The sequence below is a fragment of the Tauraco erythrolophus genome, chromosome 2, assembly GCF_009769465.1.
Source record: "Tauraco erythrolophus isolate bTauEry1 chromosome 2, bTauEry1.pri, whole genome shotgun sequence".
NCBI classification, from domain to species: domain Eukaryota; kingdom Metazoa; phylum Chordata; class Aves; order Musophagiformes; family Musophagidae; genus Tauraco; species Tauraco erythrolophus.
The window spans coordinates 21,673,972-21,689,144 of NC_141466.1; the positions used below are offsets into that span (position 1 = coordinate 21,673,972).

At 46.0% G+C, this 15,173-nt stretch overlaps 1 protein-coding gene across 2 annotated transcripts in view; it reads right to left on the reverse strand.

Moving 5' to 3' along the window:
* The window catches only part of PRDM1 (PR/SET domain 1), a 30,191-nt gene extending 20,313 nt beyond the window's left edge, over positions 1 to 9,878 (reverse strand). Inside the window, exons 1-2 of one of the 2 annotated variants that reach the window (XM_086608145.1) lie at positions 9,819 to 9,878; positions 80 to 328 (exon numbers count right to left, since the gene is read on the reverse strand). In XM_086608145.1, coding sequence (XP_086464271.1) covers positions 80 to 328; positions 9,819 to 9,878 — 309 coding nt within the window. Of the gene's footprint in view, positions 1 to 79; positions 329 to 1,873; positions 1,991 to 9,818 lie in introns of those variants that run through there. The other variant, XM_086608146.1, reaches the window with a different exon arrangement.
* Between the last annotated feature and the right edge of the window lie 5,295 nt (positions 9,879 to 15,173).

Sequence of the window (15,173 nt, forward strand, 5' to 3'; positions counted from 1 at the left end):
CCAGGGTGAGCATACACTTTCCAAAGCGCTGTGATTTGGCTTGTCTGACTCCAACCTTCCCCAGAGCATTGCCGCTTACCTCTTTGCAGTTAGATGCGTATTTGAAAGTCAAGTTCCTTGGCAAGGAAGCCTCAGCCTGAGTTAGGGTGCCTCCATCGGCACTGGGATCCAGCGGGTGATCATTTACAATGTACGTGCACTTCTCTTCAAAATCGGCTTCCGTCCACAAAGTCATGTCAGCATCCTCCATGTCCATTTTCATTGTCCACTCTCTCCCTTTCACCAGATTCTTGAAACTCACAGCGTCCGAGCTACACTGTGTAACAGCCTGGAAAATAAGAAAACAGCCTTTAATCCTCATTGTCCTTCAGTGTTGTGGTTTCCGTTGAGACAGCGTGACTAATACTGTAGTCTGTGACACTTTAAAAGCGTATGCAGGATAGTTGGTACAGTTGAGTAATAGCCAAAAAGCAATGTAAACGAAGCTGCTCTGACTGAAGCAGCGCCTTAAAACGCCAGCCTCGGTAATAATGAAGGAACAAAAACAAAGAGGAAAAAATCCCTAGTCTGACAATCGCTTTACCTTTTTCAGACCCCTTTCCTTAATGCCTCAGAGAGAAAAAAAAAATCCATGCTGTAGAAACCGTGGGGTCATGGCCGTGAGACCACTTAGTTGCCTGTGGAAAAGCTGCCTCAGAAAAGAAGTGTCACAAACAAGGAGAGGAAGAGGAAAGGAGCTGCTGTCTGCGTCTGAATGAAGCTAAAAATGGAAAGCGCATGTTGGAAGAGCGGAACCCAGCCTTGCCTCTTCCAAATGGGGAAGCCTGAACTTTCCCACCGGCTTTCAACACACAAACAACTTTCAAAACAACCTGGCCCCCCCCCCCCGCCTCCTCCTGACGTCCCCTTATCCTTTGGCATGGAAGGCTGAGAAAGCCGACATCCTGCCAGCATCACCGCAGCAGCAGCCCTGCACAAAGCACTGCAACGCGTTCCCGGGGGCCAAGAAAAAAAAAAAAAAAAATAAAGACACAAAGGAAATAAACGAAATAAATACATTTAAAAAAAAAATCGGGGTTATATCTCTTTTGATTTTAATGGTACCTCCGAAAACTACTATCTCACAGCACCGAATAGGAGACTCCGCAGGACAATTCCACCAAGTCCCTCAGCCTTTCTGTTTATTCAGGAGAGCAGCACTGTTACCAAACCTATCCCCGAACAGGTACTCGGTCGGGCTCTTTCCTTAAGTTTCGTTAGGGACCAAAATCTGTGCCTACACCGGTAGCTGGGAATGACGTTCACGCCCGGCGTAAAATCCCTTCACTTTTCCTTTTCGGATACGCAGCTACTGTGAAATTCACACCCCATCCTCCGGGAAAAACGAAAGGCGAAGACTGAAAGAGCACGACCTTCCGAGGAAGAGGTTAAGGGCTGACTGACTCCACGTTAGCGGGAGACCCCCGGCGCCCCGCCGGGGAGCCACGGCCGGGCCGCCCGCAGCCGCCGGCCACTGCCCGGAGAGGCTGAGGCGAGGGATGGCGGCACGCAGCTCCCCCGCGGCCGCCTGGGGACCAGCCCCCGCGCCCCGTCCCGACTGCAGCCGGGGCGAGCGGTGCGGTGCTGGCTGACCGACTCCCGGCATTAAAAGGGGGAGAGGAGGCTAAGAGCGAAACTCGGGGAGGGGAGAGCGACAGTTGCGCGGCGGAGCGAAAGGGTTAACGCCGATCGGAGGAGGGCTGCCGACCCGGGAGAGCCGACAAGGAAACTTTTGCTCCGTCCTCCGGACGCCGGCGTGGGCGAGAAGAAGGCGCCGGGGAGGTGGGGGCGTGAGGAGATGGGGTGGGGGGGGAGAAGACACCGCGCTCCTTACCGGGGCAGAGTCCGCGCGCGTTTCCACACCGAAGCCCACCGTCGGCGGCAAACCTGGCTCATCTCTACCGAGTAAACATTTCTCCTTCCTTCCAGCGGCTGGGTCCCCGGGAGACTGACTCACACCTCCAGCCGCCGCTCCCCTCCCGCTCCTCCCCCGCTGTCAGACAGGTGCTGCCGCGCGCCCTGCTCTTGCCGCGGCGAAACGCTGGGGGGCCGCCTGCCACAGCGGCCCGCGCTCGCGCAGCCCGCGCGCGGCGGGCGCTCGCGCACCGGCCCGCCCCCTCCCTCTCGCCGGCTCCTCTCCTCACAGGCGCGGGAGGTGGGGCCCTACCTGCGGCCCCTGCCCTGCGCCGGGCCCCCACACCAACCACCGGCATTTTTATTTTTATTATTATTATTATTAGTAGTAGTAGTAGTATTAAAATTTATTAATATTTTTTTCCCGACCAAGATGGGACGGCCGGGAACGGCCGCTGGGGAAGCAGGGAGAGCCGCCGCGCTGCCCAGCGGCCTGGATCTGGCGGGCGGGCACCTCTTCGCTTCACAGAAAGGGCACGTGAGACAGTTTTTACTAGAAATCTGGTTTTTGTGCTATTTTAAGCTCCACAGGTCAACACGTACCCACTTTCGTTCTCCCTCAATTTGACTAGATAGAACACTGTAAAAATTACAATTAAAATTACTCCCAGGTTCCAAAATATCGATTAAAACCCGATTGAAAGCGCTTACTTAAAGCGGTTATTTAAACTGTAGCAATTATAGTTCTTTACTTGATAGGACCAATTTGGGAGCTTCAGAGTTTTGATTTGATCCCTTTCCAGAGTCTCCTTCTAATCAACGCCTGTAAAAAGAATTAAGAAAAACACCTTCTGTTTATTCCTTTAAATAAAATCTTCCCGCTCTCCCTAAGTAACAGCAGGGAAGCTCACAAGAGCAGGGCACGGCAGACAGCATTTCCAAACTCAACACCTCTTTTGCAGCATAGTAAGAAAAAGACCACTGATCTTGCACAGGACAGTACCTAAGCGACGGTCTGGGAGCATGCTGGTGATGGAAGGAGGATCCGTATGCCTATCAGTGGACCCTGCACCCCGTTTTTTTTTCCCCTCTGATCCAAGTCAGCGTGCTGGCTGAAGGAAGGACATCCTGTGATGATGGCATACAATGTCCTGTTTGTTTATTATTAAGAGCATTCCTGCTTCTCATTACAAAACAACCAGATGCCTGACTTCCTTCAGTGGTCCTGTCTCTTCAGCGAGGCGTCCTCGGGCTTAGAGGAACGGTGATGCACAATTCCATTTATAGCCATCTACAGCCCAGTGTGAACGCTAGCTGCTTCACTGTGAGGCAACCCTACTACTTTTCCTTCTTCTCACACGTCTTCAAGCGTGTTTCTCATCGCTTTCCCAGCACTTTACGTGGCAGCTAGTTTCACATTCTTCTAAAACACGTGCACTTATATTTTGGGGTAATTTGGGTGCTACGTATTTCTTCACAAGAAAAAGGGAGAAAGAGGAAAAAAAAAAAGCACGCTTTACGCAATCGAGTGCCTGTCTGTCTCTCTGACAGGCGTACACACATCCCTTTCCTTTAACCTGCTCCTCCTCCCTCTGATAAAAAGACGCGTGGAAGGGATTACATGCCATTTTCGGTCTGCAACGCTGAGAATAGTAGATCTGTGTAAAGACCTTCCGTGTGTGCTAACACAGGAGGGCTCGTGGCAACAGACGTAAGTAGGGCAACTGCCTGCAAGTGAGTGTCCTGGCTTAACTTCCACCACAGCGTAATTCCACAAGAGAGGTGGCCCGAGCACTGGGCTGAAGGATATAAATGTAATTGGATATACCCAGTAAAACCAAGGTGCATCCAAAATGAGGTCTAGGAAGGCTCTGAAGTAGGAAGAACCACTCATTAAAGGAGAGAAATCCGGCCTACTTGATTGGGTTAATTAACTGATGCTGAGTCACACCGCATAGAACAGAAAAACAATGTAGTCATACTGAAGGTGATTATTTTACCGAAAAATAGTCTCACTCTGAGAGGCAGCTGTTTCAGAGCTTTTCACTTCCCTGTTAGCTTGAAAGAAAAAAGAAGGGGGGGGGAGGCAAGAAAAGAAAAAAGGGTTGATGTGTTTCCTTCATGAGCTGATCTTCTTAATGTGAAGGTGAGCAGGAGAAAAGCAAATCTGCCTTTCAAGGAACTGAGAATGCTTTTGGGCTGGAGAAGAAGAGGAAGCAGAGATTAGATCAGATCAGATGGAGTGAAATACCCCTCAGGACAACAGGAGGATGCCAATACCCCAGGTCAGTGCGCTCTCTCTCCCCAGAGCCTGGGGAGGTGAGTACAGCCTATAAAGCTGACGGACTTCAAATAACTCCGTGGCACACTCCGAGGCTATCCTGAAATTAGCTTCAGGTGTCTCAGTGAAGCTGAGCCCAGAACTACCGTAGCACAGGTGAAGGGATTTCACTGGCATGCAGGTCTAGCCTAATGGTGCCTGATCTGGAATAAAACTGAGTTTATCAAGCAAGAAGAGACAGAAACAAATTTTTAAGAACGTATACTAAAGCAAGAATCACAAAGGAAACTCTGCCATTAAAGAAATATATAGACTGACCTTCTGACCTTCCTCCTTAATAGAGAAACATAAAAAGACGCCTTGTTCAACCAGCAGTTTTCTGCTCTTTTATAGAAATCTTTCATACCAGTAGCCGCTATTGTCTGGAATGTGCAATCTCAAAATGTTGTTCATTTCAAAAAGAACATTTTTAGTCATATTTTCATTTTTTCCTTCTCGCTGATAGAAAACCTCAATTACCGTATTAATCAGCATTTCTCAGGCAGCTCTCTCTGCAGCAGCTTTCAGCCTGGCAACAAATCATGAATGGCCCTAACAGCTCTGATCTCAGAAATCCCCATCCATTTCCTTTGATGCTATCACCACTTCAGCTCAACAACAAGCCTGCGAGACTCAGCCTCAGCTGCCGCTGCTGTTCTCCCTGCGCCCGCTGTAATTGTACAGGGAAGAAAGAGGGAAGGGAGACAGCTCTAATAGATGCAACTTCTTTCGAAAGTTGGAGGGGAGATAAAATGCACACAAGAGATTAAAGCAGAGTCTCATTTTCACATCCTCCCCTTCCCCTTACCCAAACAAGGTCAGTGGCAGATTGACCACATCAAGAGTAACTACCAGACCCACCCCCATTTCCCACTTCCTGCACGTAGGCATCCTTGTGCTGGTAAACATTTGGGGACCAGTTGTGGTCATTACTCGGAGAAGGTACATGATGTAGTTGCACGACTGCACATCTTTTATAAAAGCCAACTGAGAAATCAAACTCAAAGAAGAACTCACTTTCAAGTTCTGCTGAGATACACTCATGTTTCGGGGACACATTTCTAAAAACGTGGTTGCTGTCGGATTCAAGGGAAAGAGAGAGACCCAGCACGCTCCAGTGACTGTGCAACAGGAAAAGTTACAGCCGCCTTCTCACAGACTGGCCTGCCCTTTGCAAAACACAGCCTATAGGCTTCAGATATGATCTCAGAGGCTTTGTATGGCCTAGGCGACTTCAGCATGGTACTGCCTATAAGGAGAGAAATGAAAATTGCACTTGAATCTACATGAAGGTTTTTGCAAGGGCATTTGGGGTGGTGTATGTTGTAGCCAGGAGGCTTTTGAATTAGCACATGCAGCTTCCAGGGACTGCCTTTAATTACAGCGCACCCTGGTCATTGCCTCGTAGCACTTCCAAATGCCTTGGTGTTTATTTTTGTCTCAGCTGTGCAATACCAAGAGCAGATCTTTTGGCTGCACTCTCAGATACTGCCTAGTGCAAGCCTCAACATCTCTTTCGATTTCTGTTGGTTTATCCTCTCAAGAAATTTTCCTTAAAAAGAGAAAAAAGGAGTCAAACCGAAATAACGTATCTCTTTCTGTTTCCAGCAAGGCCTTATTAAAATACTGCTCGGATGACTTATTCATAAGCCAAAACAACCCTTCTCCAATGGAAAAAACATTCTTGCAGCACACAGAAGCAAGAACTAAGCTTCAGCCATTTCCTCTTGTTGAGGCTCAAGTTTGAGAAGAAGGAGCCAAGGCTGTCTGGGCCTGCAAGAAGTCACTGTGAGAAGCCGGGCTTCTCTTGGCTGCAAATGCAGCTGAGCAGCAAAGACAAAACTGCCCAAATCCACTCGCTCTTGTTTCCCAGGAAGCAAGCAAGGATGAAGGTATTGAGAAAGCAGCAGCAGCTTTGTCACTGCACTTCTTTTCATTGTGGGAAAAGGAAGCAGACGTCAGGGTCTGGACTAAACGTAAGGAGCCATCTCCTTGTCCCTTATGAGAAAGGAAACGCCTCACAGTGAAGACCACAGATGTTCCCCTCTTGGTTACCATCAACTTTCCTATCACACTTCTGAGCAATGGTGGTCTTGGGAAAGGTAGGGATGATTGATTGCTAGGAGCCCATAAAACAATACTTGTATTGTCTTTGCATGTTTCTACCATCCCAAATTTATACAGGACAAGAAAACCTGAGCACAAAAATCAACCTTCCACATTCCAAACGTAGACTTTTGAATATTCTGCCCATAGCAACTGAGTCTGAGGAAAAATGAATGAAAACAGGCCAACTCATTCCAACCACTTTCCAACCTTACTAGTGGTAGAGGACTGAAAAAAAAGTGTGCTATGGAAAATTTTCCTTTAAAATAGGCTGGTGCCCAGATCTTTATGGAGGAGGGATGGGACAGTATACCTACAGCAGAATGCTCGCTCCTCTGAATATTTCAAAGACACCAGCCCCGTGACAAGCTCATAATCTGAAATAACGAAGCCACCTCAGAAATAACTGAATTAATTCAACTTTCATGTCTCTTCCCAACTTGACAGTCATGACACTTTTTGGGGTATTCTCTCCTCAACCTGCCTGGTAAGTCATAGTCACATGAACCACAGCGACTCTGTTCCTGCACGGTTCAGTTTTCATTTCGGATACTATCCAGGCTGCCCAACCTCACAGAGCCAATGAACACAGCAGAAGGAGGGCGAGATCCATGGGTGGAACCACGCCACTTTTCTCAGACAAAGAACTAGCCACGGAACGCGTTTCAAAACAGATTAACAAAAACAACAGCTACACACCATGACAAAGCGTATATGGTGGAAACGAAAATATTTACCCACAGATTATCACAGATCCAGCAACGCGACTACCGTGCACCTAGGACCAAAGGATTTGAAAGAGTGACTGTATGTTTAGAGCTGATATGGGAATCTGGCAGGGGTGGGCTGAAGGACCACTTTTTAAGCTTCTAAGAGCACAGTTGTCATTTCTTCACCTTCCCTACCCCAGGGTGGTGAAATAACAGTCTTTTCATACCTGTGCGTCGGCTGGGGGAGGGAAGAATTCCTCTGCTATTAAACACAACTTCTCATTAAATAGTTGACACCTTATCCTTCTTTAAATGTTGTAATGTTTACTTTGCAAAACCCAGGAAAGCTTTTAAAATAAAGATAGCAGAGAGATTCTTAAGCCGGGTGTCCTTGCTTATCTGCTCTTTATCAACCAGCTATTGTTTCTGGAGGAGCTCGTTGGGGAAGGTGGAGCAAAGGGGGTTAATGTTCAATAGGGATCTATCAGTTCCCCTGAAGGAATAGCGCTGCTGACAGAAGAGCAACACGGGGCTCTCAGCTACTTCCTGCACAATGCGACAAACCAGAGAGAGGAAAAAAAAAAAAAAACAAACACCCAAAAAAACCGAGGGCTGCAGTTACTTTTTTTTTTTTCCCCTCCCCTCCCCTCCCTCTCCCAAAACAACTAGTTTTAAGAAAGACATTGTCCTTAGGACAGATAATCCCACAATAGAGAGTCCATTAGAGGTATTAAAGCATTGGCAGCGCCTGATCTACAAGAAGGGCTCTGTCCTGACAATAGACAATTAAAGCTGATAAATCTGCACTACTTGTTGCCGTTCTAATTCCTCGTAATTGTATGCTACTTGTCCCTGCCTCCTGCGTCCAGGGATGAAGCATGCTTCTTTAATCTCCAGAGTACCTGACCTAGTTCCTATGTGGTCTTTTCAGGACCTGTTTTCTTCCCATCTGGACTTCTTCCCTCCTACTCTCCTTTCCTGCTTCCCTCCTCTAAGCATTAAGAAGAGGTTACGATAGAGGGCACAGAACACACCAGAGTACAGCACCCGGATCAATAATTCTGGAGCCCCAGACAATGCACTAATCTGCAATAACAGCTAATCATGCTCAATTTGGCACACCAGTGATTAAACTGTACTTTTCATTAGGCTCAACAAGTAGAGCAGACGCACACTGACAATTCAAATTGCCCCAGCAGTAAGAGCTGCCAAACCCGCGTGCACTTCTGCATTTGTAGCTGCTGCATCGCCAGTCTTGCCAGGCTAGGTGCTTTGTAGGGGCTTACCTTTTTTTCTGTTGACGTTTTTACGGACTGGGACTCTTAGCAGTGTTTCCTAGAAAAAGCAAGCCCCTGCCTCACTTGCCTACCCACCACGAGTTCTTCTAGTTGATGTGCTGTGCACGATGCTGAAAAACGAGCATCACAATTGCATGTTCCCTCCTGGTGCTGACAATATTCTTGGGTTTATTTTACGTCTCAAAGATATTTGGTGTTTTTATCAAATTTCATTTGTTTTTTTTAAGAAAGCTTGGAAGCCTGCTGGTGACAGCAAAAGCATGAAAATGTGCATCACAGGACTCAAAAGATGGAAAACAAGTAAAAATTACCTTGGATCTATTTGTTTTTCAAACTGAATTGTTCAGCCAACCTCACAAAGCATTTGTAGACTGAAGAATGGTTTGGCTTTTCTTTTTTCACCCCTGAACTTGTGAACAAGCCACTATTGTGTCCACTTCGGAAATCTACACAGCTATTAACCCTTACATGCCATTTTGATAGTGACCTTCCCATCACCCTCATAGAACAATTTCTTCTGGCAACAATTTCTTCTGGTTATGATCGTACCTAGCAGACTCATTTTGCAAACTGCCCTGAAAGCCTCGCCCAAGAGTTTACCACAGTCTCTCTAAAGCACAGCACCAAATTCCAGAACTCCTAGAGACCGACCCCACACACTCAGGGGTCTCCTTCTGTTTAACTTTAGCTTATCATCCTTGTACTAACTTGAATAAGTGTTAAAACTGCACTCCAAGTTGCTCTTGGAAAAAAAAAAAAAGGGGGAACAGAAAAAAAAAGTGTAGAAGATGTCAAACGAATGCAGGAAATGTCTATTCTACTATTAATATTAATGAATCCCTAATGCGTTTGCAACCCACTTGAGGTAAGTCAGGAGAGTTCTTCTCCTGACAGCTATTCCTCATCAAACTACCACTGCTAAAGATGTTGATGTTTTCCCTTTTGCTTTGTAATCTTTGAACCAAGTTTAAATCACACCAGAGCCGAGCACAAAATAATGTATTTTATCCTAAGTGAACACAAAGCCCTGGAGACAGAGGTTTAAAAGAGAGCACATGTCTGCTCAATTTATCATTTTAAGATAGGAAGCTGCCGCAACAAACAAAACACCTCCTTGAAAGTGGGACAGCAGCAGATTGCGGTGCAGAAAGCTCCGGGATCTTTTGTTTTCCTGGAGAGCAACAACGGGGCTTTGCAGAGAGAGACAACAGCCTCCCCTTGCTGAAATCTAAATCAGTTCATATAGGAAAGCCTGCCAACTGCTAGTGAGATGGTAACAAAATATTGCAGATAATTCACTTTTCATGATAAAGCAGAAACAAGCAGCATGCAGCACCCAGCAGGGGCTCAACTGATAAAACGGTGTCAAACTCAAACCATTTGTCAATTGGGAGGGAAGAGAGCAAGCTGAAAGATGGACTCAGGAAGTAGATTTATCTAGTGCGACACATTAACTAGTATAAATACTATGGAAAAAGTAAACACATTTACCCAGCAGTATCTCCAGCCAGCAAAGAAAAGGCTTCTGAGCCTCAGAGCCACGCTGGCCATCTAACCACTCAGCTGTCAGCTCCAACAGCAGCAGCATTTTTCTTCTGGTGCAGGACTGGGATGCCATTTAATTCATGGCACTAAAAGGTTTTATTAAAAGCGTACATTATAATTAAGCAAAACAAAAGCGTGACTCCTCTGCTGCTCTAGTCTCCTCCCTCCACCCAGTAGCCAAAACAGTAAAACCACCTTGGCAGCAAACGAGTCAGGTAACATAGCCGGGAGAAGAGCACAGATTCGGTATATAATCATTTATTTTGCGCCTGGCTTGCTCAAAACTGCCTTATCAGAAACTTCTGTCCCGGAGACTCCCGAGGCAATGGAGGGGGCTGACAATGCAGGTCAGGCTCCGTAAGCCGCCGGCAGCGTAATGTGGGGCACACAAACAAACTGGGATAACACAGGGCAGAAGCGCTCTCTGGATGTACGCTTTCTACAGGAAAGTCTATAAACAAATAACACAGTTTTTGGACAGCACATCTCTGCTGCAATCACTGGGAAAAAGGAGAACAGTTCAAAGGGATTTAGGATACCAACCCGCAGCTACGTACACACCCCTTGAGCTGGCAAGCCATAATATCAGAGGATGGCACGTCACATCAGCAAACTGTTCTAACATTCAATCTAAGGCAAAACTCCAAAATTAACAGCAAAGTTAAGTAACCTGCCTCACTGCCCCCCCTCCCCAGAAAAAAAAAAAAAAAAAAGAAAAAGGAGTTAATTCACAAAGGAAAACACAGCACAGTTCTTTGTTCAGCTGTACCTTCATGTGTCCACACAGCACAGGTTCCCCACCTCCAGCTCATGCATCTCAGGATTTTAGTCCATATGGAAAGTCTGTCACTCACTCCCTCCCTCTCACACCCTTACACACACACACGCATGCTCGCACACCCGTACACCACACACACCACACCCGCGCCCTCGCTCCCCAACACGCACTGCCTGGAACCGCTCTGAGGATTTTAGAATTTCCTCTTGCTAGCAGATTCCTCCCTCCCCTCGCATCCACTCCACCCCGTTCTGTAATTAGGCTTAACAAGAGCAATTAACAAAACAAACTCCTCTCCGCCTGGTGGCCTGATAATTCTGATTGTCATAATGTATTAAGATGTGTAAGCCAGTTTAAAATATAGGTAAATTACAACATTGCACAAGAGCCATTTTACATCTATTTTTACTGCTTTTATCACAGGGATAATGAACATTCAGACACGCCTTTAATTTAAAGCAGAAAAACCAAAACTCCGATCTGAACAGCAGAACTCAAAATTGTCACATTTGGACCAATGAGACTATTTTGGTTTTTAGCTACTTTATTAGAGGGCAGCTCCCTCCTCTTACGCACAGCAAACTCCCTTGAAACGTGTGTTTCTTTTTTTTCTTTGTGACCCTAAAAATCTAAGATGTAAAATCAAGTTTAAATGCATCTTCTGTCTTTACGGATGTCCAGGAATAAATGGATTGTAACTGTACAGGAGACCAAAGCCTCAAAATTTTTCTCATGGCTTGTCCATCTACTTTCAGATCACTTTACTTCAGCAATCAAATCGAAGAACTTCAATGTCAGAATCATCAAAAAACCAACACTTGAGGACTAAGTGACTGCAGGTGGTCAGTGGAGAAATTTTGTTGTCCTTCGATTTCAGTGAGCTGTGGGTCCAACCCACACAGAAAATTTACACACAGCCTGAACTCGATTGGAAAACATATCTAGTTCTGGTTCTGCTTATACACTCTGGCAGTGTGTAATTAAAGCTGTCAACACAAAATTAGAACCGTATCAAAATCATCAGCACACAGAAAATTCATGAGCAGAAGACCAGAAAATAAAGAGTTTGGTACATGACATGGATCTGGATTCATATGAACTGAAAAAACATTCTGCTTCCTCAGATACGTATAACCTGATCCACAATACCATCTGCCAATTAACCACAATTATTTAAAAGAAAGAAAGAAAGAAAGAAGGAGAAAGAAAGAAAGAAAGAAAGAAAGAAAGAAAGAAAGAAAGAAAGAAAGAAAGAAAGAAAGAAAGAAAGAAAGAAAGAAAGAAAGAAAGAAAGAAAGAAAGAAAGAAAGAAAGAAAGAAAGAAAGAAAGAAAGAAAGAAAGAAAGAAAGAAAGAAAGAGAAAGAAAGAAAGAAAGAAAGAAAGAAAGAAAGACAGACAGACAGGCTGGTGTTGGTAGTGTATTGTTGGAATCCTGCAGTTTCTGATAAGCTAGATATGTTTTCCTAAGTCAATGATTTCATCTCTGCTGGGTGTCAACATTTGCACAAGAATAATTTTGGGGGTCAGAAAGACATCAGCAAATGAGATTTCGAAAGATTTCATAAGAGCACAGATTGCTCAAACACAGGGAAAGGAGGGTTTCGGCTTCCAGAAGTTCACTCTTCTGCTTCTTCATTCCTCCTTCCCTGAAGCTGAGTCAAAGTTCTGTAAAAACGTACAGCGAACTATCAGATTTGCAAGACAACAGCCTCACATAAAAAGCCACACTTTGCAGTGAGACAAACACTCCAAAATGACAGTAAACGGAGACTATGATGGTGCAAAACCAGACACTCTTTCGAATGGCAGGAGATGCCAGGTGTAGAATCGCACACGGAAATTCAGTTCTGCACTCCTGGCATATGGTGCACCATCTTTAATTTTTTCCACCAAATCTCTTCTTCATTCAGTGCTCAGAAAGAAAAGTGCTGACTAAAAAAGCCGTATTTCCAGAATTTTTCTCTCTTCTTTCTCCTGGGAAGGCCCAGTGCCTTACCTTTACCACTGACTGTTCAAATGGAAGACAAACCAATTTTGTCTTCTGTTTTTCCACTTTGCTTATCAGAACAGCAGCCCTTGAATGCCACACAAATATCAAATAATGACTAACCGGATTTTCACAATACCTCCCCCATATGTTGATGAAGATATTATTGCTACGCTTGCTCTGCAGGAGGGGTATGGAGACACAATGACATTAACATCAAAAATGTGCATCAATTTTGAGATGCAGAGCAGCTGATTTACTTAGCACGGCGTACTACTTTCTACGTTCAAAGCGTTTCTCTTCCTGGCATCCCCTGTGATGGCTCTGTATTTTGCAGGGCTTCACATCGGGCACCCTGGAAGATGTCAAAATTAATGACTACCTGCAAAAGGCTTTGATGAGGTGAACTGGTATGAATCTTACTCGGAATCATGGGCAGAAGCAATACTTGGTTCCTCAGAGCAGAGCTCACCTGCCCTGAGAAGAGCAACACTTCTTCCTACCACGGCCATTTCACTTCCTTACACTGCAGTGAACAAGATAGGGCTGAGAGGTGTCTTAAAGATAACATTTTATTACACCACCCCGATTCATCTCCCCTAGCAAGCTTGTCTGATGCCTGAATGAGGCAAGTAATCAGTAGAAAAAACAGTAATTAAATGAGTAATTAAAGACTGTATCATAATGCCTAAGAGGATCAAATTGGGGTTAGGCAAACAACGTAAACTCTGGAGAACCTGAGTTTGCAATTTTAGTAATGTTCCTCAACAGTTTTTGTGCTGATTTTTGAAACTGCAAGTAGAAAAAGCAGACATCCCATGACCTGGCATCACACTGACGCCCACACGGATCATCGGCAGAGCTGGGATATTCTGATCTGCCACGGGCAGACTTCTGCAGGGAAGCCAGCAGACCTGGTTCAGAGAAACCATATGGCTGTTTTCAGCAGGGTCAGCACAAGTACTGGAAAGGACAGGACACTTCTACTGCTGGGTTTCCACAGGTGACATGCTGGAAGCAGAGGAACGACCACTTTCAGGCATCTCAGTTTCACGCCAGGTTTGGCGTGGAGTTTGTTCCTCCTCTCCTCCTGTCTCAGCCCATCCTCCAGACCTCGCCTCAGACTTCTGATTGGTTTCCTTGCCCAGCAAGTCCTCACCCTGTTCCTCCTGACCCCTCTTGTAGTTTCCCTTTCCAGTCACTCCCATTTTCCTCTCTCACACCCAGGCTCCTTGTGCCAGGTCTTCTCATCAAGCCAGTTTCAGTCTCTTCTGGTTCCTCATCTGCACTGCCATTCTTTCCCTTCCTGATCTATGCAGACATGGTACACTCTCCATCTCCACGTGTCCCCTTCCACCTCCACGGCCTGAACAGCAGCATGGTGTAGTCAAGTCTCCTGACATCTCCTGGTGCTCCTCTGCAGGCACATAGTGGTGAGCCCAGTTCACACGTTGAACAGACATGGTGTCAAGCCAACTGGAAGTCCTGTGACTATGTTAGTATGGCACTGAGCCCGAGCTAATAAGCCCTGGTGAGAAGCCGGATATATTAGCTTGGGCTTAGCACCATGCTAATGCAGTCAGGCAGCTTTTGGATCAGAGCTGGCTTACATCCCACCCGCTTTTAACACCAAGCTTGCTCGTCTTCGTCTACAATAACCCACAAAGATAAATCCCTCGGTCTTGTACCAACCTTACTCTCAGTTTCCCTCCTCCCTGACACTGCTGATGTCCAGGCACAGTCTCTCCTCCTTGTTCCTTCATAATCCCCTCAAGGGTCAGATATTCTCCACAGGCTTTTAAAAATAGCTCCTTTTGATGACTCTCTGGGCTCAGGACGGTTTGCAGTAAGCATGCACTGAACGTGCACTCTTCTGCTCTCACTGCAGGTGCTCAGTTCTAGATCCAACAGCGTTCACTCATGGAAGCGAGCCGTGATGCCCTCCTACAGCACCGGGGGGGCTATGCAGCCAGTCGTCTAGGCTGGCTTCTAGCTCAAAAGTACTCTCCTGGGCATGGGAGTCAGGGATGGAGGGGGGAACAGGACTGGTCTGTGTCCTGGTCTTGCTCTGACAGAGACTCGATGAAGCAAACGTGTAGACCCAGGAACTGGGAAGTGCTCCCGGCAGAGTGATGGCATTCGAGCATCCCTGACAACAACGGCCACCACCCTCCCGTGCCACGTACACTGTCCTTCCCCAGGCCACTGAACCTGTCATTCAAACTTCTGCTCCAAAAAATGGAGGCTGTCATGGTGGAGCTTACTTTTCAAAAGAAAAGTCATCACTCTCTTCATGTTAGCAACATAATTTTTAACATAGCCAAGTTCTTGGAAATGGCAGAATAGATTTTGGGGAAAAATGCAGCCTGAGGAAAGTAAAATGTAAAAAATAACTAAGCCACACGTTTAGAATTTGGTAGACTTATGAGCACCTAAAAGTGGGTTCTCCTAATGCAAATTGTCTGTCTTAGCAACAGGTGATGCTACCAGCCCTGCTTATACGAGAGATCAGTTTCCTGAGATCAATTTTAGGGT